At 42.7% G+C, this 27,177-nt stretch overlaps 2 protein-coding genes across 2 annotated transcripts; both read left to right on the forward strand.

Annotated features, from left to right (window-relative positions):
• Positions 1-4,938: 4,938 nt before the first annotated feature.
• Positions 4,939-13,149, forward strand: LOC142039671 (uncharacterized). The gene is made up of 2 exons (XM_075046410.1): positions 4,939-5,071; positions 12,932-13,149. Exons 1-2 carry the CDS (start codon positions 5,033-5,035, stop codon positions 13,025-13,027), a joined length of 135 nt encoding a protein of 44 aa, XP_074902511.1. The 5' UTR covers positions 4,939-5,032; the 3' UTR covers positions 13,028-13,149.
• A 99-nt stretch (positions 13,150-13,248) lies between these two features.
• On the forward strand, positions 13,249-19,948 carry PTP4A1 (protein tyrosine phosphatase 4A1). Its single transcript, XM_075046409.1, has 5 exons — positions 13,249-13,482; positions 14,964-15,056; positions 15,421-15,551; positions 17,186-17,260; positions 18,340-19,948. Exons 1-5 carry the CDS (start codon positions 13,378-13,380, stop codon positions 18,455-18,457), a joined length of 522 nt encoding a protein of 173 aa, XP_074902510.1. The 5' UTR covers positions 13,249-13,377; the 3' UTR covers positions 18,458-19,948.
• The last annotated feature ends 7,229 nt before the right edge of the window (positions 19,949-27,177 follow it).

Consider the following 27,177-nt stretch of genomic DNA (forward strand, 5'->3'; position numbering starts at 1 on the left):
ACAAGGATCAGTTTTACTGTTACCACAGCACTGCCCTGGGAGTTCATATTGACTCACTTTGTCCATTATAACCCTTGGACTCTTTTTAGAGTAACAGAAGCATTCTTAAAAACTTATAAATCTTGCTTGCGTTCTTGGTACAACTTTGCAAGTGTCTGTACTGAAATACATTTCTGAGTGAACACAAGTTACTAAACAATCTAGATTACTCTGCAGAACTACGTCGACATCATTGTTCCTTGCTATTCATCAGTTTTTACATCAGTCACACTTGGGTTTTTCAGTGATCTTTGATTACACTCCTTTGATAAAACTGTTTGAAAACATTTTGTGTTACAGCTCTGCAGTTACTTTTATGCCAATCTTGTAATCTTGTCAAAGCATTAAGTCAGCTTTCTTTACAATAGCTATTTTCCCTGGAACTACATTGATTTGCGCTAATTATATTCTTATCCTTTAATTCTTTTTTTGTTTTAACCAGCTTAGTCATGTAGGAGTTTTCTATTAGATGACAGTCTAACCCAGTCATAATCACTTCACCTTTTTAAACATTGGCATGAAATGGGCATAAATACAGCCTTCAGAAATTTCACCATAAAAAGCTACAGTTAATATCAGCAAATCAAAGATTTAACCAGCAAACCCTTAAGTGTGTAAGTTAATTCCATACAGCTAGACTAGTAACGGACATGACATCATTATCTATATAAAATCCCCCCGACTCCATTCAAATTTAAAATAGGATTAGTCCACACAAACACAGTGAAACCACATCCAACTGGTACTTAAACAAATTCAGATTCTGACATTTCTTTCCAGTATACAATTGTTTGGGCTTTTTTGCCCTTGTGTTACGATACAGAAGACCCACATGTATGTCAGGGACAACTGATTTCTGTCTAGAGGGACTAAGGATGTTAAGTGTCTGCAAAAGACAAATACATTAAGAATCAGTATTTTATTTAGTCTTTGAGTAAGATTTACATTAGTTGATACATAAAGATACATATTTCAAACATAAGAGTCACATTTTAAAGTTTAACTTTCACGAAACCCATAGAAGCAGCATTCTTCAACCAGACCACATGTACCAGCAAGAAATTGACACAAACCACTTCAAAGCGATGCGTGGACACTGCGTGACTGCATATTGAAGACTACTTCCTGCTCTGGTCCCTCTAGTTGAAAAATAGTATGATGGACTTCTTGTAAGTACAGGAAGGTTGACAAAGATGACCAGAAGTAAGAAATCGCTTCCTAATTATATTACGGTTCCCCTTCTTGACAAAAATGGCTAACAAAGCATATAAAGTATAGACACTTTTACATAAAGAAAGTGAACAGGGCATTTTTTTCACTATTGTACTTGAGTGAATAAGGCAACATCAAATTATCAGAGATTACAAACCGGCAGGTTTTAGAAAGCAAAAGAAAGTAATCATAAGGTGTAACTTATCATTTTGAATTTTGAAACTTTGGTATTCTTTAAATTGACTGGTTTAATTAAAACTTCCTATTAGAACTTTCAAAAAGTATCGATAATAGTCAACTAGGTAAGGGCTGGACATTCAGGCTTTGCCCAAATTTTATTTTTGACTCACACTGCTTCAAAAACATATTCAAACTTTGTCCTATTATAGCTTCTTGTCATAACAGTTGTATTAATCATCCTAATACCACACCAATGGTGACAACCACATCTTTGCTTCTCAAACTGATAATATCCACCTCTTCTGAATTTGGCCCACAGATTTCTCTTTACAAGCATTTCTTTTTTTCTCATCTTAAAAGGCTTCTTCGAGCCTTGTCTCTTTCTGTTACTTTCTGCCTCCTCAATCCACTTTGTTTCATCAGTTCATTAGCTGGCACCTTGTAACTCTCCACTTGTCTCTCTCTCCTATAAGTATCGTTGTCTCTGTCCTATGTCATATGAAAGAGTAGGCTACTTTATTGTAGTCTACTGCTCTCAACACTGCAAGTATCTCTTGTCACCTCAGAGCATGAAACACAGGAACTGCATCTTAAGTGCCAACTAGTATGACATAATCACAACTAAGGGGTCCAGATAGGGACTATCATAGTAAAAATAAATATTAAATAGTCAAAATGACACAGGCATTCTTTCCTCACCCCCCCCCATGTGTTTTTAGATTAAAAGCTTTCTGAGCTAAATCCTTTCTTCTTAGGGTGTGCAATTTCAAAGAAACTGACAGTGACTCTTATTTCCAGTGTAAACTACTGTGCTATGGTACTGAAAGGATGTTGTGGCAGAAAGTAATTTGATCCTAAAATCCTGATCAGTTTAATGTGCAGTGAAACAGTAAACAAAAGCTTGCATTGTTGGAGTGGGGGAAAAAAAAAAACCAAAGCAAAAAAAAACCCCACCACAAAGAACAGCATGGATTAGAACAGGTAAAGAGCTGTTTAATCTGTCTCAGAACTCTATCCAGAGCAAATTCCTCAAGCTTTATTGGCAAGAGAAAGAAGCTCTGTTGACTTTTTCACTTTTTTCCCCCAACACCTTCCTAACATTGTAACCACCAACAAATAAACAATATTCCAAGCAGCTATTAACATTGGGATCATTGTCTTATTTTACAGGATTCTGAGCACGTTTTCAACAAGTTTTACATGGAGAAGTGGAAACAGCTGCAAGTTCACCAGACGCGTGTCCTGAGCCAGTCAGTAAATACAAAAGGCTAATGTAAATAAATACAGCCCAGATGTATTTATAGCCCAGAAACACTGACTATATTATCCTAGCAGAGAGGTGGCTCCTGGTTAGAAATTAGCTTGTGCCCACCCGAAGCCAGGTGGAGCGAAAGGTAATACAGACTTGTTCTGAATAACACGCCTCTCGTGTGTCAGTTACCATGAAATCCTGCTCTGTACAAACCTCGATTTCTGCAGGTGATAGAAAAACAGAAAATTTGGGCAAACCCAGGAACCAGCCATGCCTTTGTACAAGCCGATGCAAACTGCTGAGGTTCAGAACCAAGCTATTTACTTTTTAGACCACAACCAACTTCTGCGGACTCTCGTAATCTGTGCGGTAGCAACAAAATAAAAAGTAGGAGAAAGGCCTAAGTGGTTAAAGGTAACTGGAAGAGCATCAGACTAGCCGAAGCTCGAAGTGGCCTGTGCATTCCTGCACAGGGCTGGGGCTGACCCAGGCGACGGCGACGATGTCCCGGTGTGGGGCATCCAGCTGGGGACCGGCTCCCACCGCTAGGATTCACCCTTGAGATGTCTGCCCTTCCATAGCGCCCGTGTCCTGGGAGACAGCCTGTCCTCGGAGCGGGAGAGAGTGCGAGGCCAAGAGGGTCCCATCTTGCCTCCCACGCCGCTTCTGGCCTACCAGGCTGGTCTCCCGTGGGGTAAAACCAAAAACCGCGGGCGTCCCTCAACTTAAAAGCACAGAACAACCCGTGGGCAAGACGTGCAAAGAGCTCCCCAACACCGCTGAATTCACGAAAAGAGCTTTCGTGGCCTGAGGGCGAAGGGCTTCAGGGGTCGGGACGGGTGCGGGGCTGCGGCCATCCCACCGCCCTTCTCCTGATAGCCTATTTCCATACATTCTGTATGGTGTGTCTAAATATTTTGATGGTTTTAATATTTTGTACCAGCTGTGGAAACTGGTTTGCTGCTAGGTGACTGTAAAAGTGAGATTTGGTAAATAAATATTAGAAATCTTATACTAACACCATGACTGAAACAATAGACAAAAGCATAGCCAAGCGATTAACTAGCAGAGGTAGTTACTCGTAAGTTTTGCAGTTCTTTGCTCTTATGACGAGATGTTCCTGTACGCTAGATGAGAACAATGCTGAAACTGACCACATGTGATTGAAACTGCGTTAAGCTTCAAGATCAAAGAACAAGGACAAGAATAAAGACTTCAAGGACAGCCAGCAAGAACTTCAAATGGGTCGGTGGTCGCGAAAGCAGCCCTTCGACTCAAATGGATCCTTCATGGCGCATGATCGGATGTAGGCAGTACTATGATAATCAGTTGCAATCATTTTTATGTATATGTATACTAATCTGATTAATATGCACTTAGTTATTCCATATAACCCGTTTGTGCTAAAGCTGTGGCATGCACGCTAGGTGGAACTAACCCCGTGCACCCAGCGCTGCGATGAAGAACGCCTGCTTTCTAAAACCCCAAAACGAGTCTTAGAGAGTTTCTTCGACCGGCTTTTCGGTATCACCCCCCAGCCGCCTCCCCTCAGCCGCCTCCCCTCAGCCGCCTCCCCTCAGCCGCCTCCCCTCAGCCGCCTCCCCTCAGCCGCCTCCCCTCAGCCGCCTCCCCTCAGCCGCCTCCCCTCAGCCGCCTCCCCTCAGCCGCCTCCCCTCAGCCGCCTCCCCTCAGCCGCCTCCCCTCAGCCGCCTCCCCTCAGCCGCCTCCCCTCAGCCGCTCCTCACGACGTCCCCCTCCCGCGCTGCCCTCGCCGCCTTCCCCTCAGCCGGCCCCGCCGGGCGCCCGGCCCTCAGCCACCCGGCCCCGCCAGCCGGGCCACGCCGCGGGGAAGCCTCTAGAACTCGCCGCCCGGCCACGGCCAGCGGGACGCGGGGCTCCCGCCCCGCCCCGCCCCGTCCCGCCGCGTCCCGCCCTGCCCCCGCCGCTTCATTCACTAACCGGTTCTCGCCGGCTGCCTCCGCCTCTCGGCTCCCTCCCGCCGGCGCCACGCCCCCCCCCTCCGCCACCACCATCCCCTCTCCGCCAACCCCCGTCCGCCGGCGGCCTCGCTCCCGCCCCCCGACGCGCTGGCGGCGCCCCTAATTGGCCGGGCGCGACGCCCGTCCGCGAGCGAGGGGCGGGCCCCGGGGCTCTTGTGAGGGAGGCGGCGCCGAGTGTCCCTCCTGCCGCAGCCGCGTCCGCTCCGCTCCGCGCCCGCCGCCGCAGCTGTATGGTCCATCCCCGCTCCGCCGCCGAACCCCCTCCGGCAGCTCCGCGGCCCCCAGCGCCTCCGCGTCCTCCCGGTCCTGCTCCTCCTGCCCCCGGCGGTGGCGCCCGCACCCCGGCTGTATGATCAGGCTACAGTCTTCAATGAGTAACCATATTCCTGTGAGTGCCGCCCCGCGAACCCCCGCGCCTCGCCTTCCCCCGCTCCCTCTCCTCCATGTTGTCTCTTTGTTCTGCGGCCGCGGCCCGGCCCGGGCACAAAGCCGCTTTGCGCGCCCGCTTGCCGCCGGCGGTCGTCCCGTGTCCGTCCCCCCCCGCCCCGCCACCGCCGCCGGTGTCTGTCTGGGGCCGCCGGGCCTGCGGCGGCCCCGGGCCGTGTCAGGGCGGCGGCCGGGAGCCCCCTGCCGGGGGGAGGCCGGGCCCGGGCCCGGGCGGCGGCTGCGGGGGACAAGATGGCTCCGCGTCGGGAGCCCTGATGGAAGCGTGATGCGAACCCGTGACCGCCGCCGCCGTTGGGGCGACGGCCCGGCCCGGCCCGGCCCGCGGGGCGGTGTCGCGGCCGGGGAGAGGCGGGCAAGGCCGGGAGCCCGGCGGCTGGCGCGGCGCCGGGGGCGGCCGGAGCCCGCGGCTTGCCGGGCAAGACGGGGCTTGCCCCGGGGTGCCCGGCGGGGGGGGGGGCCGGGCCGGGGCCGTGGACCCCCGCCCGCCGCCCCACGCGTGAAGGCGGCTTCTTTGTCTGCGGCGGGGAGAAGGGACCGGCTGCGAGCCGAGGACGTGAATCCGTTCCGAAACGAGCCGTGGGGTGGGCCGGGCTGGCGTGTGCGGCCGGCCGGGCTGAGGGTGGCGGGAGGGTCGGCGTGGAGCGGGTGCTGCTGCAGCGGCACAGCCTGCCGCCCACCCTCGGAATCGCTGGATTTGGGGCGAACCTGCCTTTAAGCCCTTGCCATCCGGCTTCTCCAGCAAGGCTTTTCCTTCTGGAGGTGGATCGCGGTTCGGCACCAGAAGTTTTCGCTTTCATATACTTGGGGGGGTGGGGGGGGGGTGGGGTGCTGGTTTTTTTGTGTTTTTTGTTAACTCCCCATGTAATCTCGGTGTCTGCGCTGCCTAACATCTGTGGCCGCAGAGCGCTGTGTGTTTAAGCCCAAACAAATGCAAGGCTTGCTGGTGGTAGTACGCCCTCCAAAAGTAGGGAAGCAAGAAAGACAAAGCGTTATCCAGATCAAGTAATCAATGGTAATAGAAGCAGGATTAGCGGCGGTTACGCACAGGTCTTGGTTGCCATCCGGTAGCCAGCTATGCACGTTGCAAATATCATGAGCTGACAAATGCACAAGGCTCCACAGCACGAGGGTCCCGTAATTCTGGCGTTTATTATTGCTGCTGGAGACAACTTTCCAATATGTCTACCTGCGTCTGCGGAATCTTTCCAAAGCAGTGACTCAGAAGTGTGAACCCTGTCTCTCATAAAACTGTCACATCAAAAAACCTGAAGATGATGCTTAAATGTCAGCTCTTACTATTCCATTGAATAGGGTCTCGAAATTGTCTTACAGGAACAGAATCGTTTCAGGGGGAAAGTGTGGAAGAAGCAATATAGAAATTGCACAGGCATGGGAGGAAACTTGTGAGTGAGAAAGAAAGAAAAATGAGTGACAGATATAGCAGGAGCCAAGGGAGAAGGATGTCATTGTCTTACCAAAACTAAATGTGTCAGTAAGGCAGCAAATAAATAGAATTTAGCCTTATCTAATAATGCTTATCATGTGAAACCTTCCTGTTCTGACAGAATACACGCCACGTAAGAATGCTGCATCTAGGCTGACTGTAAGTGATCACTTCTTCTCTTAAAGATTAACCAGAACGCCCAGATCACACTATTACTGAATTCTAAACTAGTAGCAGATTGTCACCTTGTTTAAAAAATTAAAACTCACTCTTATCAGGTCAACACCACAGGTACTTGCGTGTTAAATGCAGTCCATAACTCCTTACAGCTTGCTTCACAGACGCAACTTCTTGTTTGGCGCTCATACCTTTTTTAGACTCAATAAAATAAAGTGATAACTGTCTTTGCATGCATATGCTAAATTTCTCATGTTATTGCTTAAAACTTAATGGAATAATTTTTGCGTAGGTTGACAGGTTTCACGTAGCTTGCTACTGAAGTGACGGTATTAAGTCATTTTGAGACTCCTTGCTTTCAGAAACTCAGGTGGATGGACTGGTTTCTGTGACGTATCATTTTCCCCAATATATGTTAAGGCTTTTTTGCATGCTTTTTTCATGGTCCAAGCAGAAGAACTAGGAACACAGTCACATGGCCTCAGTTTCATCATCTCTGGAAGTTGCGTTGACTTTTTATACAGGAAGTTTTGAGATAACTTTTTCTTCCCCCTAAACTGCATACGTGAGCCGCAAGAAACATCCCTCCTTCACAGAGCATGTCGTAACAAATTTATGATAAACCTTTGGAATCTCCCATCTGTGATACATGAGTGTGTTTTCTTAGGCCATGGGTCGCTTTCTCTGGTCCAAAATGGGTAGTGTTATCACTGTGGATATGGTAACACAGACATTCATGTGCCCAGTAGATAGGAGGTGCTTCTTGTCAACAATAGCTAATGAAGGTGTGCCTCTGCCTTGCGTAATGGCTCTGCAGTTTGTACCCCTTACCCTCCCACTCCTTGTCTGCCTTAGCAGTTGCTACTTGGGCCTTGAGTAGTAAGAGAAAGTCAGGGGTATTTGTCCCTCTGTCCTTCAGGAACTTTTTGTCACGTAGTGAGTTAGAACAATGAACTTACTTGCAGGTGTTCTCAAATTGTAATGAAATGTAGTTTATTTTAGTTTTCTAGTTTTGATCCTGTGCTTTCAGTAGGTGAGTGTGTGGCACGTCTTGACTTCGGAGAATGTGATGCCACGTAGTTGGTTCTGGGTGCAAATGTTTCTGGTCTAGGAGCAGGTGGATTAAGCAACCGTGAGCCATCTTGCACATCTTCTGAAGGTAGAGTGAAGTGTCATGTAACTGTGTAAACAAGTGCTTTTGTTTGCATGCTTCTCAAGATGCTACCGAGTTGTGAACAAGAATGACAACAGCATGGGATAACCTTACACCTCTCTGCTTTCCACATATCGGTAACGATCTAATAGGTTACTTTCATAAGCAGTTTTTGCCAGACATGAGTGATTGTTTCAGACCCAGAACTAACACATGTGTGAATCTGCTTGTTAGTGAAGACCGACACTTTAGCTTCCTGTCCCACAGAAGGGCATGAATTAAAGCTTTTCTTTTCAAGATGGCTTCCTCTCACTTGAATAAACTATTCTCTAGCTTCTCCTAGCGTAAATGATAGTAGATGGTACAATCATAACTAACATGACTTCATCCCATATTGGACAGGTTACCGTCTCTTAATAGGTGGTCCTGGCATATTAACCTTAGTTTTGTTTTCCAAGTTTACTTTGATGGATCTAACAGTCTAAATGTTGTTTGGCTTTGTTACTGATAGAAACTGCTGCTTCTGTTTCCAAAACCCTTCAGTGTTAATTTTCCTCAAGGAAAACTCACATGTAAATTGAAAAGAATATGCTGGAGTGCCCAACTTGATGGTACAAACAATGAGTTTTGTCATTCTGTTAAAGAAACTTCTGCATACAGTACTATGCATCTGAGTTTCACTTAAGCAGCCTTATGCTTTTATATACCATCTTGACTTTTTTTGATAGCTTACCTACCAAGCAGTTAACTAACTGTCTGAGACAATATAGTAATTTTAAAGCTGTATTTCAAAGCCTCTTGAAAGTTGCTCATGTCATTTGAGTTCCCCCTAAGCCTGAGGTGGTCTTAATTACTATGACACTTTTTATAACCAATTTCTTATCTTTCAGGTCTTTTTGCTGAAAATGGGTGAAGCCTTGTACTTTGGCTTAATGCCGTAACACAAACAGTATGCCAGTGTACTACTTGTCTTTAATTTTCATTTGACTCCTGGAGCAGAACTAAACTAGGCTGGCAAAGCTGTCTTAGGATAGTACAGCGTGATGCTGCCTCAAGGAGTTGGTCTGGCTGTGGAGCTTTCTGGCTAGCCATGGTGGGAAGCGATGGCACTCACATCAAAGGAAAATGTGAGCTTTACTCCTTTATAATGTGGCAGCCGCAGCTGCAAAGGCAAACAGTGAGACTCAAATACATGCTTGGTTAGGTCCTTAGCTGTATGAATTAGTAAGGTGCTGATGTGTCTAATTGCTAACTGTTAAGTCAGTATTAACAAAATGAATTCATTTGTAGGGGTTAATTACACATAGAACTTAAACTTAACGTTGCGTAAGGTACTTGCTTCCTTTTTATAAGAATTTGAACTGTGCACCCAGTTGCTAGATGTGATTAACAATCTGCATTAAAAAGGTAGGATTTATTACTTAACTAATGCTTTGCTGCCTGCCCTCCTCCTTACCCCCATGATGAGTTTGTCTGGTGTTGTATTGAGTACTCCTAGTTGTGTACTAAGGGCAGCCTGCCTCCCAGGCTGGATGAATCCTGATTACTTCTTACTTTCTACCTGCCCCAGTATGGGGTTATGTTAACTGTTTCCAATAACTCTACATTCTTTTCTCCCCCAAAATCTCCATCTTGCAGATTGAAAGGTCTTGTCTTTACCCTAGTGACCCCGTTCTATCTCCTCGAGCTCACTTGCATGATAGGACAAGGGGTAGTGGCTTTAAACTGAAAGAGGGCAGATTTAGATTGAATGAAAGGAAGAAGCTCTTCACCGTGAGGGTGGTGAGGCACTGGAACAGGTTGCCCGGAGAGGTTGAGGCTGCCCCATCCCTGGCAGTGTTCAAGGCCAGGTTGGACGGGGCTTTGAGCGACCTAGTCTAGTGGAAGGTGTCCCTGCCCATGGCAGGGGGGTTGGAACTAGATGGTCTTTAAGGTCCCTTCCAACCCAAACCATTCTGTGATTTTTCTGTTTCTGCCAGCCTCCACTTCCTCATCCTCTGCCAGGGAAAATGACTGGCTATGATTCCTCTTAACAGTCTTAAGAAGAGATAAACATGAGATCTGCCAGTGCATGCGAAAAGCGGCACAAGACCTTGTGCAGCTGTATCTGCTTAAAGCTGTCCTGCCCCTTTTTGCTGTTCTGCTTCTTAAGCTAATTGAAAGTGACTTTAAATAAGCTATCTTCAGTTCTTTTTTTCAGTTGCTATTTCAGGTGTTCCCTAGGTCTGGTCCTAGGATTCTTTTTAACGCACACCTACCTTCTTCTGCAAGGGCATGGCTGGTGTGTCAGATGACAATTCTTGGAATTCTTCCGAGTCGGAATTCTCCTGGTTCCCGTTACTCTGTTGGCCTTTGACTTAAGAGTATCCTTCTTGCTCCTTTTTCATGCCTGTTATATTTAGGGTTCTCACCATTCCTCAAGTTATCACAAAAAAGCCTGAAATAGTTTTGGTGGTTGGTTTTTTTTTTTTTTTTTTGCAAATAACTGGCAAACTTAATCCTACAGTCTTTACGGAAATGGTGGTGGTAGTATCTCTGGAGTGGCAGTGAAGTGCACGTGAAATTGTCCTATGAGTTTCTTTCTGCTGACTTCTTTCCTGTATTCGTTAGCAGTTGGGGCTTGGTGGTTTGGGGCTTGGGGTTTTGGGGGGGGGGGGGGGAGGGAGTTTGCACACCATGCCTGTGATTAAAACTTCTTACCAGGAAGCTGTCTGGAAACATGAAAAGGATGCCTGGAGGTATTTGGTCTGCTTTTTCTAAAGGCCTTTTGCAACATTGTGTGATGCAGCTCTACCCATCTGCTACAGTCCAATCTCGTAATGATTTTTATCTTCTCTGTTACTAATAAATACTCTGTTACTGAACTTCCTCTTCTCTGGACTTAAGAATGGAGCCAAGCCATGTCTACAACATAAAATGTTGCAATTTTTGCAATTGTAGTTCACTTTAAGAACTCCGGTACTGCCAAGATACCTACATGACCTTTAAAGGTCCCTTCCAACCCAAACTAGTCTATGATTCTTTACCTCTTAGAAAACTCAACAGTTATTAGACTATTGATCTGTTGTGACTTCTGCTTAATACTAATCATTGTTAGATAGACTCACTGTAGTCTTACGGTATGTGGTTTAGTGCCTGCAGTGGAGTCTTGGTCTGACTCCAAGTCCTAGATGGCAGGTAGCAACCGTGACTTATTTGCATGTAGCTTTTGGTAAAGAGTATTAAGATATTGGCTATTATCAGGACTTATTGTACAGTTGTCTTTAGGACCTGATCTTTTGAATCTACTTTCTCATGGTTGGGAAGCTTTTCAGCACAGGCTGCTGCTTTCATGGCCTTCTGAATGGCAAGGTTTGAGTCTAGAGCACTGAAATACTGTCTCTTCTCCTTATTTTCTCATGTGCACTTGCCCTGATTATATACATGAATGGATGCATAGAGCTGGTTTGTAGTTTAAGAAAAATCTGAACATTGCTACAATGAAGTTACAGCTTCTGTTCACTAGAAACTAGATTTATGAAGGCAAAGATCTGATATTACTGTGTCCCAGCCAGCCAAAAACCAAAAAAGCAAAAACCCAAAACAAAAAAAACCCACCACCACCACCACCCCCCCCAACCCAAAAAAAACCAACCACATTTTTAAGTCAGTCAGTCTGTGATAGCAGTTCTGTGACACTGCATGCTCAGCTAGTCAATTTCCAAATTGTCTTGGGCAATGTTTTGTTTGGGCTTAGAAATACATGGATTCCTTCCAATGTTTGGAGCTGACTGGCCAACATAAGTAATTTTTTTCTGCTAAATAGTTGTAGGATAAATGATGTTTCTTTCTAGTACCTAAGTATATTTAGGGGACGTTTGGTTCAGCTTGCAGTTATCTTTTGGGAAACAAAACTTCTCTCTTCTTCCCTTCTGTTCCCTAGGCAGGTATTGTCACCAGCACTGGTTCTGTGGCTGGGCACAAAACTAGCTCCTCTGCTATAAGGTTCCACAGTGCATAAAAGCATATATTCTTGGTTCATTTGCACAGCAACATCTGCAGATGAACACATGACTCGGAACAGTTCATCAGCTATCTACTTCCTGGTTGTGCATCATGCAGTAATTTTATAAGTAAATTTAACTATAGCAAAATGGCACACCACTGGGCAGAAATAACCTGTTCAATAAACTTGCCTGTGTATGTTTTTAGCTAGACCATTACCACTGTCCTGGTATATTAATAAAATCATGGTGTAAAAAGCCAGTTAAAGGCAGATGAAGGTTACCATGTGTCTTCATGTGAAATATGTTCCTTAGTTAGAAATCTGTGTGCCTTGAAAGTCTCAAAATATGTTCAAAAGCTCGCATTATTTTGTTAGGCCACAAAGACTTTGCATTTGCTTTCAAGGCCTCCTATTTGAGACAGGTAGATTTAGATGCCTTTTTTTTTCTACTGGCCGTTCTGTATGTGAATTAATGATGCTTACGTGGAAAGTAAGTCTTTAGCCTCTAAGACAAGTGATTCTGCATCTATGTAGAGACTGGTAGTTTTGTTTAAACACTAGAAATTGTCTGATGCTCAGCTTGAATATTCAAGGAGTCTCATCCTTCCTGGCACTACTTAAGGTCAGTGTAACTTTAGTAGGTGTTGTGATGTCTCTCAATTCAGAACAGAAAACACACTTGTATGGGTATCCTGGAAAAGCTATGCTTTATATAAATACTGGATTTCTTAAAACTCCATCTCTTCTTGCTATGTTTAGCACATTTGAATTGGTATTTTAATATGTTTCAGGTTTTGGTGTTGAAACAACGCTGTATGGAAACTCTGTATTAAGTAAATATATTTATTTTGAAGTAGTCCTCACTGAGAAAAGTAACAGGATTCTTACACAAACCTAACTCCTGGATTAAAAAATAAACTTTGTGAAACTGCTTAGTTGCTCTGGTTTTATTTTTTTCAATTTTATAATGTTTGGTGTCTTCAAAATAACCTTGTTTCACCTGTGCTCATGACGCTTTTCTCCCCCCCCCTTCTCTTTACAGCAGTTCTGTGGTGTTCTTGGTCACACATTTATGGAGTTTCTGAAGGGCAGTGGAGACTACTGCCAGGCACAGCACGACCTCTATGCAGACAAGTGAACTGTAGAAATTCATTACTACTCCACCAAGAAGCCCCCCTAAGAGTGGTTGACCAGGATAAGAAGTATTGAATTGAAATTGGCAGAGCATTTAACAACAGAATTCAGACCTGGATGGGGTAAACCTCAGTGCACTGCCTTTCTTTTGCCTCAGTATTACTGGATTGAAGAATTGCTGCTTCTTGTTAGGAGGTTCATTTCATTTCCCATTGCTCCCAACTTCATACTTCCAAGCACTGAGAATTTCACGTGGAGTATAGTGAAGTAGACTTCAGTTTCTCTACATCACTTCTGTATTAGAATTTTTTTTGAATCCTTTCATAATCTTGTTGCATGTTTAACTAAATCAATATGGCCCGAATGAACCGCCCAGCTCCTGTGGAAATCACCTACAAGAACATGAGATTCCTAATCACACACAATCCAACCAATGCAACCTTAAACAAATTTATAGAGGTAAGGCCAGGACAGAATTCTTACTGATGTATTTTTTTTAATGCCTGAACAGCATACTGTATTAACAATTTCCTTCTTTACTGGTTGATAACAGCTGTGGAAGCCATATGAAGTGGTACTGAGACTGTTCGTGTATTGACTTTTTTCAAATGCTGATGCCGTGCTTCAAAGATGTACAGACAAGTCTATTCAGATATACTTCAGCCTTCACAAAAACATACTTCTGAAAGTGAAGCGAAGAAATAATTATACTGCCTACTACATTGTACACTAAGGACATTGTTTAGGTCTGAAAACAGGCATTATCTGGCAGAGTTATGTGTAAAACAATGCAAAGGTCTGCTAGTGGTAGGAACTCACACTGCAACAACATAACAAGATTGCAATATGCTTTCACTGCCTGCCTTCTGTATTAGCAGATCGTAGTTCTAGTGTAGCTTAAGAGAATCCTCTGAGTGTCATAGTGTGTACTTGAGTGAAATTCGTGGCAGTAGGCTTGCTCTGCATCCAGAGCTGCTGAAGCTACTTAAAGTGGTTTGGTAGATGCTGAAATTGTTTACTGACTAAAGCCAGGTGGCTTGGCAAATATTGCTAGTGTCTGAATTTATCATCTAAACCTTGCATCTAGCATGTTGGAGCTATAAAGTGCACAGTTAAAAGTGTATGCATGCATGTATGTTAACAATAGGTTCCTCCAAAGTTACCTCCTGGCAAGGTCTGAGTTTGTAATGCAGTCCCTCATTAGCAAGATTTTAGGTGTATTATACTTCTATTTTGCATTCAGTGTGGGATAATTTACAAAAAACGTAGTGAGATAACATTTGCTTCCCTTTATACTCTCACAACTACATAAAGTATGCTTAGGCTGTGCTTCAGTTGTTACTGTGACAGTTACAGTATGAGTGATGGGTTGTTGCAGGGAGAATGAAGAGTGATTGCTTTTTTTTTAATGGAGGGTAATAGCAAAATGGAAAGTTAAATTTTGTTATTTTCTAGTTATAACTGAAGAACTGGAATAATTTATTGTCCTGTGCTCATAATTCTTAACAGTAAGAAGTCTTACAAACCTGTTGTTTTAAGCAGGGGGAGGGAAGGGGAAGATCTAAACCTCACTCAGAATGCTTTTAGTAAAGTATGTAGCTTTGCAAACCAGGAAACTTCCTGTTCCTTTAAAAGGAATGATCTTTTGGAAGTGGGCTACTTATTTCATCAATATTTATTTGGATCTGATTTTAAAAGAAAAGCCTGATCCAACACAACAAAACTTAGTCTTCATTTATGTTTACAGAAGAGCTAAAGGTATCTGGCATTAGCACAGAGGTTTTTGGTTATTTCAGCTTTCTGTGTTCTTCACAGGGTGGCAAGCATTTGCATGAGTTTACTGAAAATTTTGGAATGAGTTAATAAGCTAACCTATTGAGAAAATTAAATGGTAAGTGAAGTCAGTTTACTCTTAAAGTGGGGTTTTTTTCATTCCCTAGGAACTTAAGAAATATGGCGTTACCACAGTGGTAAGAGTGTGTGAAGCTACTTATGACACTGCTCCGGTGGAAAAAGAAGGCATTCAGGTTTTGGTAAGTAGTGTAGAAGCAGAGTTTAAAACCAACCCATGCCCCCACCCCCAAAAAAATTGCTTTCACACCACCTTATTGACTCTACAAGTGTATTCCAGCAACTGATGGAGGCAAAAACTGTAGAGACATCCTCTCTTCTCAGGAAAAAAATCTGGGTTTGAGCAAAATCATTTGCTTAATGAAAACGGATTGAAAGGAATATATTCCTAATATTGCTATAGTTGCACTATTAGAAAACCATGAGTTTGAGTGGTTCCCTTAGCGGTCAGCTCCTTTGTCCGTTGTGTCCTCTCCTTTTTTATGTATGCACACGGCATGCAAGCATAGAGAGTTCTATCTTTATGTATGTTGTGCTATATTCTAGGATTGGCCCTTTGACGACGGTGCTCCACCATCTAACCAGATTGTTGATGATTGGCTAAATCTCCTTAAAGTTAAATTTCGTGAAGAACCTGGTTGTTGTATTGCTGTACACTGTGTTGCTGGCCTTGGAAGGTGGGTAAAGTTTTAAAGATCTGTTGAATTGCCATCCCTGGTGAGACTTGTTAAGATCTAGTACAAAAGTTTGAGGCAAATGGAAAATAGTCACATATCCAGTACTGGAATGACCTCACACTTAAAAGTAGTTCAGGTGGCAGGAAGCTGTTGTATGTATATATTAGATTTAAAGGCCTTTTAGTCAACAGGTGATGCTATTACCACAGCTCTCGCACAAAAACTACTGAATGAAGTAAGTAAATATATCCTTGTACCAAGCATGTTGATGAGTGTCCCATTGATATTTTTAATCTTGCTATGTCTTCTTTTTTTCTAATGGATTTGCTTTTTAGTGACTCATCTGTAAGTTTCTTCTTCATCCACCTTTCAGCAGTACTGCCAGTAACCATTAGTCACAAACAAGTGGGGTGTTCTGGCACATAAAGACCAACTTCCATCAACCACCTATTTGGGGGATGAAAAGTGTTATCCAAAGTCCCAAAGCTCTGTTTCTGTCACATTTCTAACACTGAGCTTCAAAAATTTTACAGATAATGCTAAATATTCTCTTCTTAGCCCTGTTCCCTCTGTCTGCTGCCACTATCTTAAATACAATTCCAACAGTTGTGAGAAGGTAATGGTTTTGCTGCTATTGTTCTAGACTACCTGGGAACTAGATCTGTTCAAAAAGCAGTTGCCATATTCTAGCCGTGGGTTTCAGCATGTCCAATATAAAACAGAGGTTTCTGGTCTTGCTGTCCATAAGCCTGGCTTATCCACTGTTTGCATTATGGCTTCACATGTAACAAAAGTTGACTGTAGTGGTGAATGCTACCAAAAGAAGTCCTATTCAGCTGCTTACAATGATATCTGTTGGTTTTTCCTCAAAACTGAGCAATTAACAGGTTGAAAAGAAGATCCTAGCTCTTTATCATGTAAAGTTTTTTAAAATCCCTGAACATAAAAACCACTTAAGCTCGCTACTAGATGCACAAGTCTCTTGCTAGTGTGTGGCATGAGGGTTTGTCTTGATTTTTTTTCTTGAGCCATAAATTGCTGATGTATTTGAGTTTGATTAGTGTCAAGCTTTCCTAATGGAAAACTGTACTCTGTCAGATGAAGAATACTGTGGCAAGCAAGGAAATCCTCAGGGGTGTGCAGCAGCCTGTGGATTGCATCTGTTCCTAAAACTTGTGATGCTAGTTCTAGGACTTGTTCTTATTGAATCTGAACCCTCTTCTGATTTCTGCTTTGGGGTCCTGACTGCTTCTAAAGATGCTTGTTTGTGGGAATAGAAACACATGCAACTCTTCCCCAGAATCAATTGGCTTTGAAACAAATAGGTAAAGATTACTTGTGTTTTATTCCTGCTGTCTTCTCCCATACCTAAAGTCAGATGAACAAAGCTAAGGTTGACCAGAATTAATGTAAACCCCTTTCTTAATGAGGACAGGTAGCTCAAAGAGATGGTATAATGGCTCAGTTAGTGTAGAAATGCCTTCTGCCTGTCTTTTTTACTTCCCCAGGGAAGAAACATCAGATACACAGAAGGATGGAAAAGAAAACTGGGGAAAGCTTTCATACTTTTTTCTAAGTATGCATTGGCAAATGCTAAACTGAAAAAAAAACCAAACCTTTTTTTTTTTGACCAGAGCTCCAGTCTTAGTTGCTCTTGCACTGATAGAATGTGGAATGAAGTATGAAGATGCAGTGCAGTTCATAAGACAGTAAGTATGAAGCTAACATCTAGCAGTTTTCAAGATTTATCATGTTGATATGTCCTTGGACACTAAAGGAAATTCTGTATGCTGTTGTTGTCTTGTTTTTTGGGGTTTGGGTTTGGTGTTTTTTTGGTAAAATACTTGGTACCTGTGAACTTTTTAACACACATACTGCATACAGTCAGTGTTGTAGTACTTGGCTTGTGGGATGGGTGTTTTCTGTTCATGTGGCAACCAGAATTGGCAGGTAATTATTTGACCAAGTTGGAAAAAAAACCACCAACAAAACCAAAACAAACAAACAAGACTCAAACAATTCCTCCTAGTCATTTCTGGTAGTTAGTCTACTGAAGAAAACTATTTCCTTGGATTTTTTTATAAATATATGTGAGTTGGATGAGAACACTTTTAATCTCAATGCCTTAATTTTGCAGGTTTCAACTATATTTTAAAAAAGCAGCAGCTCATATAAACAATACCAAAATACTTCCTGCATAATTGTACAAGCTGAATTTAATTCTTTAATAGCTTGACATCTTGGCAGTCTGGTGTACACAAAGTGAGGAACAGGAAGCCTGGTACATATTCCAAACACTCAACAAAAATGTACCCTTCTTTCACACATTTCTAGTTTGAGAAAACCAAGAAAGCTCAATTTCTGATCAACTTCTTATTATGAAGTGTTAGAATGTTTATGTACTTTCTTAATATTGCAGTATTCTTCATAATTATTTTCAGAGACTGAATAACTTCAGCTTTCTTAAGATGACCATCTCGCATCTGCACTATAGCTTCCTTTTAAGATCTTAATGTAAGATCTTTGGCTTGTGTATATCAGAGGCTAAAACACTGTTGAAAATGCTGCGTACTCCTTTGAGCATGTGGTCATTAGAGGTATTTGTGAAAGGAAGCTGCCACCCTCTTTCCTGGCACTTAATTTTTAATTATCCTTATTTTGGTTACAGTCTTGACTTAATGGTGGTTTTTTTTCAGTGACCTAAAAATATTTTTCTCTGGTTGGTGATATTATTTCACTGGGCAGTAGATTAATGTTCTGTTCAAAATATTTTTTTTCCTCCATCTAGGAAGCGGCGTGGAGCTTTTAACAGCAAGCAACTTCTGTACTTGGAGAAATACCGCCCCAAGATGCGTTTGCGCTTTAAAGACTCCAATGGTCACCGAAATAACTGTTGTATTCAGTAAAGCTCAACAGCCTTTAGTACTCCTTTGGGAATAAAGAATGGAAACTACAATTAAGCAGACTGAATGCCAAAGACATCAGTCTGATATTTTTTTAGTAGTAAAGGAAGCTTCCTTAGGAGTATTTAATAGGCTAAAGGCTTAGTAGAAATGCAACTTCTATGTTTAGCTAAATATCCATCTGTTTGGAGACCAGTAAATGTTTTTGCTGTACCCTGTTTCTGAGCTGTCTCCTTGTTCATTAATTACCAGTTCAAATATCCTTTAATCATGCCATTGAGTCTTACCCACCTAGTTTCAACTACTAAAAATTGGGGTACTAAAATAAATCAATCTGTAGAGAGATTAGGTGCCAAAATACCCAGCATATCAGCTACATGTTTTTTCCTTGTAAATGAGCATAGCTCTGATGATGTGAGAACTACCAGCTTATCTGGACCTTACTATCTTTTTTTCTACACTCATTTCAATATTGAAGAATATGGCCTCTAAGGTAGTCTTGCCTGCTCACTGTATGTTTTGTCTCCCACGATCGCACTAGAATTATCAGGATTTGCACAGTCTGTCTTTTTAATACTATGAATTACAGCAACTTTTTACCCCAGCGTCTGTACTTTTCTGTTACCTGAACTTCTCCATTTTACAAATCATTACTCTCTGGTTACTCATGTAGAAAATCTTTTAAATTGTACAGAAGCACACAAGTCTTTAATGTCTCCAGACAAAAAGCCTTACAGTAAAATTAACGTTGGCACTTCACGTGCAACTTAACAGAGGGCCTGAAAAGGTTGGGAGGGGCTATTTAATATTTCTAGTAAAATGTTGCCTTTGTCTTGTGCAGGAAGTATAGAATATGCCCTTTACTTTAGTAAATATTTTTTTAAAACGTAGAAATGCTTTGTTATCGTAGCTAAAAATTCTTAATCAGAAAATTTCTGAAAAATCTTGTAGTTTCTTTTACTGTACCTATTGAAAGTTGTTTACCAACTATTGCTTTGTTGAAAGTGTGATTTAATTTTTTTTCTTTTGTTTTTCCTCCTTGAGTTTCTGCTATGACTTGGGCAGACCTCTGTAATATTTTGTATGCCTTTCAAGCTGCGTAACTTAATATTTGGATACTTGATAATTTGTTTTATTATGTAATTGATAAAATGGTGATGTGTATTAATGTTAGTTCAACCATATATTTATACTGTCTTGGGAATGTGTGGTTATAGTTCTGTGGGAGAAATAATTTTGCCAGTGTTCACCAGCTTGTAAAATCTAGTGCGAGAGCTTAAACATCTAAATAAATACTGAAATGCACTTACGAAGTTTGCTGAAACGCTCATGACTTTCACTTATTTTTGTGTACTTTGTCTGCCATCTTGAGGTGCCTACATTCAGAATCTCTCCAGGCATCCGTTTTCTTTTTTTAAATCTGGGCCTGAATGTCCCCTTTGCTGTAATGTTTGCTGTTTGTTTTACTCATAAATAAATGTGGACAAAAATTAATAGTAGAAAGTACGGTATTTCTTTCTGTAGCTTACTTGTGACTTCCCTTCCCCAGTACTAGAACAGGTTACTTGCTTAGTCTTCTTGAAACTGTCTTTGCAGAAAATGCAGAAGAGTATGTGCATCTGTAAAGCTTGGAGAAACCTTGAATCAGTAGCATTAAATTTAATTACGAAATAGTGTGATGCAATGCTTCGTTGTCAAGACTGAAGCTATGTCCGAACAGAAGATATCCCCAAAATTATGTGAGCTAAGGCCTGTGTTTGAGTTTCCAGCATGGTGACCAAACTTCCTGATGAGAACTGGAAGATGCTCTGAGGAGCCAGGTGAGATACTGTTCTTTCTAGTGATCGTAAGGTCAGGCCCATGTCTGCTTGAAATTAACCTGCGGTTGGTTAAACATGTCCTGCCTTTCTAATTGGTGAGGTGGGATGCTATGTACAACATGAGCTTCAGTGAGACTTCTGAAGGATTGCTTTTGGAAAGGTATAGTCTCATTTATAAAGAGCATTTTGAAATTCTGTATGATTTAAAAATGCCTGAAACTGAATATAACTTAGCCTGTAAAGTAGTAAAATAAACTCTTAACTAGTTCAGCTTTCCTTTGTAAATTAAACTTAGTTTAAAGGCTATTTTGATTAAAGGAATACAGCTTCAGTTGGCTGAGGAAATAAGGCCTTTTCTTTTGGAATACCGTCCAAAGTCATCGACGTTTCTATTGTCAAAATGGACTAGACTTTAGGAGCAATTGCAAAGACAAAACCTTAAAATTCTGTAACTCGGCAGTTCAGCAGGCCGATGTAAATACTGGTTTAACACAGATTAGTATCCAAATCAAGTTAAAAAATATTAATTTGGTCACTCATGGAACTGGGAGGAATCAGTAAAACAACTACCAGTAAAATGCCTGTGAAATTTTTTACTTGCTATACATCACATTTTGCTGTGTTTCTGTAGGATTTACATGGGTAAGGAGGGCTGTGTTTAGGTTAAGAGCTCTAACATGTTGGTGATGGGAGCTTGTTCCCTTGAACTCTTTAAACTTGAGACTGGGCTTGACTGTAGGTGGTTTCAGTAAACAGATTTCTAAAGAGGAGGAACTTTTGTCTAATGAGTGTGTGTCTGTTTAAAGCAAAGATCAAGTCAAGTTCTGAACTGTTTCCACATTTAGACATGAATCCCTAAGGAACAGAAAATGTCTTTTCCTCTTTTGTCTAAAAACTCTGGTAGGTTTTAGGGACTAAAATGTTGACCATACTCAAAACATGAAGATAAGATAGCAGATGGAAGTGCATAAAGCAAGCTAAATAAAGTTCTATGTAATTTATATGAATTTACAAATAAAAGGGAAGAAAAGATTAAATGAAATTACTGTATCTTCCCTTAAGGCTAAAGCCAGGCTCTAATGTTACATCTAATTTTAGATGCTTAAAATGACTATGTAACTGTTTCACCCTTTCTTCAAGGGTCTTCAAGGGTTATGTTGTGGCAGTACTTAATTACACGGTAGCACATTCTTGTCATCTGCTGGGCTGTGTTTTGGGCTGTAGACCTGATAGCTTGGCTAAGTGTGGTTTGTGAATGGTGGTGGTGTTTATAGGGTTCCTTAGCATGTAGCAGAAGTTAAATATTTACAGGCAATAAGGGGAGAGCATGATCTTGAAATTATTGCAGCAGAACACTGAAGGGCTCTCTATATTGTTCTGTCATGTAGTCCCTAAATAATGCTGAGGAAAGACAGTCAAACAACATACTCTGTTACTGGATATGCAAAATCAGGTATGAAGTTAAATGTGATTTTCTTGAATCTGATTCTCAGAAGTGCTGAGCAGTCAGTTTCAACTGAACTCTGTAAATACTGTACTTAAAATACATGAAACTATGTAGTACTATGTATTTTTGAATAGTCCTGAAGCATTTCAGATGGAGTACTTGCAACTAGGTAATGCTTCTGATTGTTGATCTACCTGGTCTTCAGTTCTCTGTGCCTAAAAACCCCTTCATTCCAGTCCTCGCATAAGGAGGGCAGTTGTGGAGGTAAGCAGTGATTTCTGAAGTGGTCAGACCCATCTGTATTATTGCAGAAGAGGCAGTAGGAAAAATGTGCAATTCTGTATTGAGCACAAATTCTAGGTTAGACTTAAGATCTTCTTTGGCCGTAAGAAAAGTAGTAAAGCACTGCTCATTCATGTGAGCATTGTTCATCCTTACAAGTGAGATGGGGGAAAAAATGTGTAATTTGCTGTATGTATTTGAGAGGCCCAGACTAAGGTTTCATAGATGACCTTACCTGTATCATTTTTAAGCCTCTGAGTGCTTGACTGCAGCATTAACAACACTGGGTTTTCAATGTTGTTTGGGTTTTTTAAAATATGTGCAACATAATTCAAGTAGTTACTGAGAGGTAGTCTTCAAAACTGTATTTTAGATCTGTTGGGATTTTGCTGTATCATTAAGCAAGTATTTTCTCTAAGTATGGGGGAGGCTGTCAAACTGGAGATCACAGTAATCTATGTGGAACTACGTTCTCTTGTGTACCTATTTGTGTAATCCCGCTGTGATAAGAAGAATAGTTACAGTTTGCAAGTTGAATTCAAATCTTAATCAGGCTGAAATTTAGTAGGGTTTTTTAGTAGCTGGGAGGGACTCATCTAAACAAATACTGACGTCTATGTGCGAGTAGATGCTTCCCTTCCACTTGGCGAAAGGGATTTTGCACTTATTGCGCAGCTAATTGTATGCCAAGAGATACCTAAAACAGGTTAGATGAAGAGCTCTCTAAAGGTGAGAGCACAGTCTGTAAAGGGAGTGTGGGACAGCAAAGTCAGTTTGCAGTGTTGGTATCTACAGGTAGATTAAGTAAAGCTCGCCTGACTTGTCTAAGCGCAGTAGTTCAAAGTACCAGGTAAAGTATTGGGTATTTCCCTCAACATACCCTGCTCTTACTGTGTAATAAACGTGGACAATTACAACCTGATTGGATTTTTATTGATATGGATTTATGCTACAGGTAACCACAGCAAGCCCTATTAGGCATTATTTTCCTCTTGATTGCCGGCACGAATGCTGTTAATTTTGATAGATATTGTTCTAACGTGTTCTGTCCTCAATGCATTGATAATTAATTATCTCAATAACAACACAAGTTACTTATCAGTGGAAAACATCTTTGTGAGGTAATAGTGGTTAAACAGTGGTCTGACAAGAAACGATAAGGACAGTGCCAGAAGATCAAGTTGCCTGCTTCAATTTCTGATTCAAATGAGAACTCTTTCAAAGCGTAGCTGAAGAAAACCAGATACCGTGGTCTTTAGATACATGGGAATGCTCAGCATAGAAATACTCAAATAGCAGAAGACATCCACTCTCAGCGCTACATGTAACCTGTGTCAGTTTAACAAAACCTAAGTAAGTATATGGAAAGGGTACTTTGTAGTGGGCTGGAGTCTTAATTCCGCTTTACTGGTGGAGTAACAGCAGTGGCGGATCCTTGTCCTTCATATAAATTTGCACGTGACAATAGTTTGTCAGCGGGTTTCACAGATGCTGCTTCTGAAGAAGACAGAACTTGAATTACATTTGGGCTTTGGAGGAGAAGTAATTGAAGACAATAGTCTTATTCCTGATCCATAGGCCCGTAGTTACGATACTGACCCGAACAGGAGAGTGCCACTTCAGCATTGTCACACGTTTTGTTGGCTGGTACTAATAGGAGGCCCCCCACTCTCCTTGGTTTGCCTCCTTCAATTCCCCAATAAAGCTGTGCATCACGAGGTAGGGTGTGCAAACCCTGAACTTGCCTTTAACGTTTTGATTCAACTCTATGACGACTCTCAATTCATCCTCATAAAAGTACATAAAGGCAGTGGGGGTGTAGCAGATCTGCAAAACCCTGAAGGGCTTCCCTTATATTGCAGGTACAGTCATCCCTTCAAGCTTGATACACCAGGTTTTCTCCAGTAACACCCCCCGCCACCTCCAGTCCCAGGGATGGGCTACCCCTACCCTCCTCCCCACCGCTTGGTATGGCAGGATTCTCGCTTCTCCCTCCTTCCTAACGGAGTCCCGTGTAGGATGCTATGGAGGATGGGTACCTGGCAGGAGCTATGTAGTCTTGATGCTCTTGGGTGCTGCCTCGGGTCTCCCTAGGTGGAGTGTCTCTGCACTGTGTCTTTATCCAGTTGGGATTAATTTGGCTAATGGGCAGGCTTTTTTTTTTCTAGGCAGACACTTGGTGGCCATTTCCCATTTTAGTCTAACCAGACAGACAAATTTATACTACCCAATCACTTGGTGGTGTTAAGGAGGCTGTCATTCTGATAGAGAGCATGCAAACTTCCCCACATTTGTGTTTAAGCACAAACCTGACTTGACCTTTTTTACTTCTCCCATTCTCAGGCTTCATTTGGATGTCTCATCTCAGCTCTGCTGCATAGGGCTTGTTTCACACCTTGAGAGCCTTGACCTCAAGCTCTTGATTTCCTTATTTTGTTCCTCTTTTCCCTGTCCAGAAATTCTTGGCCATTTCTGTTTCACTTGTCTACTTGTCCTCAAAACTCCCTTCTGGACTTGCTTAATTGGTACCTAGTTTTCTTCACTGGAAAAAGTGAAGTACTACTATTCAAAGGCACTTGATGTTTACATTCCTGTCTCAATTGTCTTCCAGCACCACCAAGTGTTTACGCTACTTTAAACTTGGGTCTCAGTAAGTTCTATTAAATAGCAAGCCCTTCCCCCAGGAAGTGTAAAAGGAGAAAACTGGGAGGTTCTGAGCCAAGTCCAGGGAGGGAATTAGAGAGAATTATCATATATTCTTGGGTTGAAGCAGTAGGATGATTATTAAGGAAATCCCCTAATTGCCCCATTTAGCGATGTGGAGTAATTTAGGTTGGGAGGTGACCTAGTCCAACCCCATGCTCGAAGCAGGGCTAACTTCACAATTAGATCATGTTATTCAGGGGCCCATCTAGCCAAAGTTTTGAATATCTCCAAGGATGGAGATAACTCAGCCCCTTCCAGACCTCTGGTCTAGGGTTTGACTGCCCTCCCAGGGAATACTCTTCTCTTGGTAGCTAGTCAGAATCTTCCTGGATGCAATTTGTCTGTTTCTCCCATTTTTTCACTGTGACCTCCAAGAGAGTCTGTCTCTTCCTCTCTACATCCTCCTGCTAGGTAGCTGACACAGCAGTAAAATTCCCTCCTCAGCCTCACCTTAAGGGTGAATAAACACAGATCTCTCTGTATGCCACATGCTCCAAGCCTCTAATCATCTCGGTGACCCTCCACCAGGGTTCACTCCAGTCTGTCAATATTTTTCTTGTACTGGGGAGCTTAAAACTGGACTCAGGACTCCAGATGTGGTCTAGAATTACTTCCCTTGACCTGCTGCCTGCTCTCTTTCTGATGCAATCTTTCTATTCTATTTGTCCACCAGGTCCTTTCTGCAAAGCTGCTTTCTTGCCAATTGACCCCCAGCCTGTACAGGTGCATGGGCTATTACGTCCCAGATGCAGGATTTAACAACATAAATGACATCTGCTGCTCTCCCTTCATCCACTGAAGCAATCATCTCATCGTATGCTATCAGATTGGTCAGACGTAGCTTGACCTTGGTCAATCCAAGTTGCCTGGTACACAATCTCTTCTTTTCCGTGCGCTAAGAAATGGCTTCCAGGAAGATTTGCTCCATAACCGTCCCGGGAGAGGAAGTGAGGCCCATGGGTCTGTATTTCCCTGGATCCTCTTTCTTGCCTTTCTTGAAGGTGTGCGTGAAGTTTTCCTTCCTCCAGTCATCAGAAACCTCCCCAATCACCCTGACCTTTCAAAGACAAGAGCAGTCTCACGACAGCTTCAGGCATCTCCAACAGTGCCCTCGCATGCATCCCATCTGGTCCGGTTAGCTTAATTGCTCCTAAACTCCATCTTTCTCTGCTGTGCCTCAGTGTTGAATAAGAAGGCAAAGGCTACAAAGTTTATGGAAATAAGGATGCAGAATGAGAATACTTCACATGGAAGCAATTTCAAAGAGCTTCATATTCTCTAGCTGGAGAGACTGGAAAATGTCAACATCCAAACTAGGAAAGAACTGACTCTTCACATTTCAAGTTCAGAGGCAAGAGATGCCGATCTCTTCTCCCTGGGATCCAGGGACGGGACATGTGGGGATGGTTCAAAGCTGCATCAGGGGAGGCTCAGACTGGACATGAGGAAGCGTTTCTTTACCGAGAGGGTGGTCAGACACTGGAACAGGCTTCCTAGAGAGATGGTCGATGCCCCAAGCCTGTCAGCGTTCAAGAGGCATTTGGACAATGCCCTTAATGACGCGCTTTAGCTTTTGATCAGCCATGAAATGGTCAGGCAGCTGGACTAGATGATCACTCTAGGTCCCTTCCAGAACTGTTCTGTTCTGTTCTGTTCGTGTACCATGCCAAGGCCAGAGGCAGGCACCCAGGGGCAGAGTTGTTTGCATCAGTTGTAGCTGAGGCTGGGACCAAACCAGGCAACGGCAGCTGCCTCCCTCCACAGCCACCCCCCACCCCGAGGAGCGCCGGGAGCAGAGGTCTGTCTGCACCGGCGGGACACCGAGGCTAGGAACGGATCTATGGGAGAGCTGAGTGGTGCACGGCCAGCGTCCCTAGCAGCTCTCCCATCACATCTCGTCCGTGACGCACAGCTAGGGAGGAGGGTCCCACTCGTTCGGGCTGCAGACACGGTCCTGTACGGCTGGTGGCTAGCGAGTGCAGTGTCTGTACGTAAGAATGGGGAAAAAATGAGTAGGGCAGCTTTGGGCCTGCGACAATAACAAATTCCGAGGGGGAGAAAATAGGTGGAATAAAATGCAGAATGGGTTTTCCAGAGGTTATTATGCCACGCTAGAAATTATCAGTTAAACTGGAGAAGGAGACTTAGTAGAACAGTTTTAAGGCAGAAAACACGGGAGCCGGTAACATGTAACAACAGAAGGCTGGAGAGAGGGTGAGTGGAATTTCTCAACAATTGATCTGGGAACTGCACTTCTGTGTATGTGTATATATGATTATAGTAAATATATAATAAATAATATATTATCATATGTAAAACCACATAATATATAATAATAAGTCTATATAGATATAATTATTTAATTGCATTTTCATAAAACCCAGAATATGATCAGGAATTGTGCTGACTGAGGAAGAGCGCAATGGCATGCAGAGTCCTTGTTACGTTTGTCCAGGACAGACAAATTC

This window comes from Buteo buteo, chromosome 15 (assembly GCF_964188355.1).
Source record: "Buteo buteo chromosome 15, bButBut1.hap1.1, whole genome shotgun sequence".
NCBI lineage: Eukaryota > Metazoa > Chordata > Aves > Accipitriformes > Accipitridae > Buteo > Buteo buteo.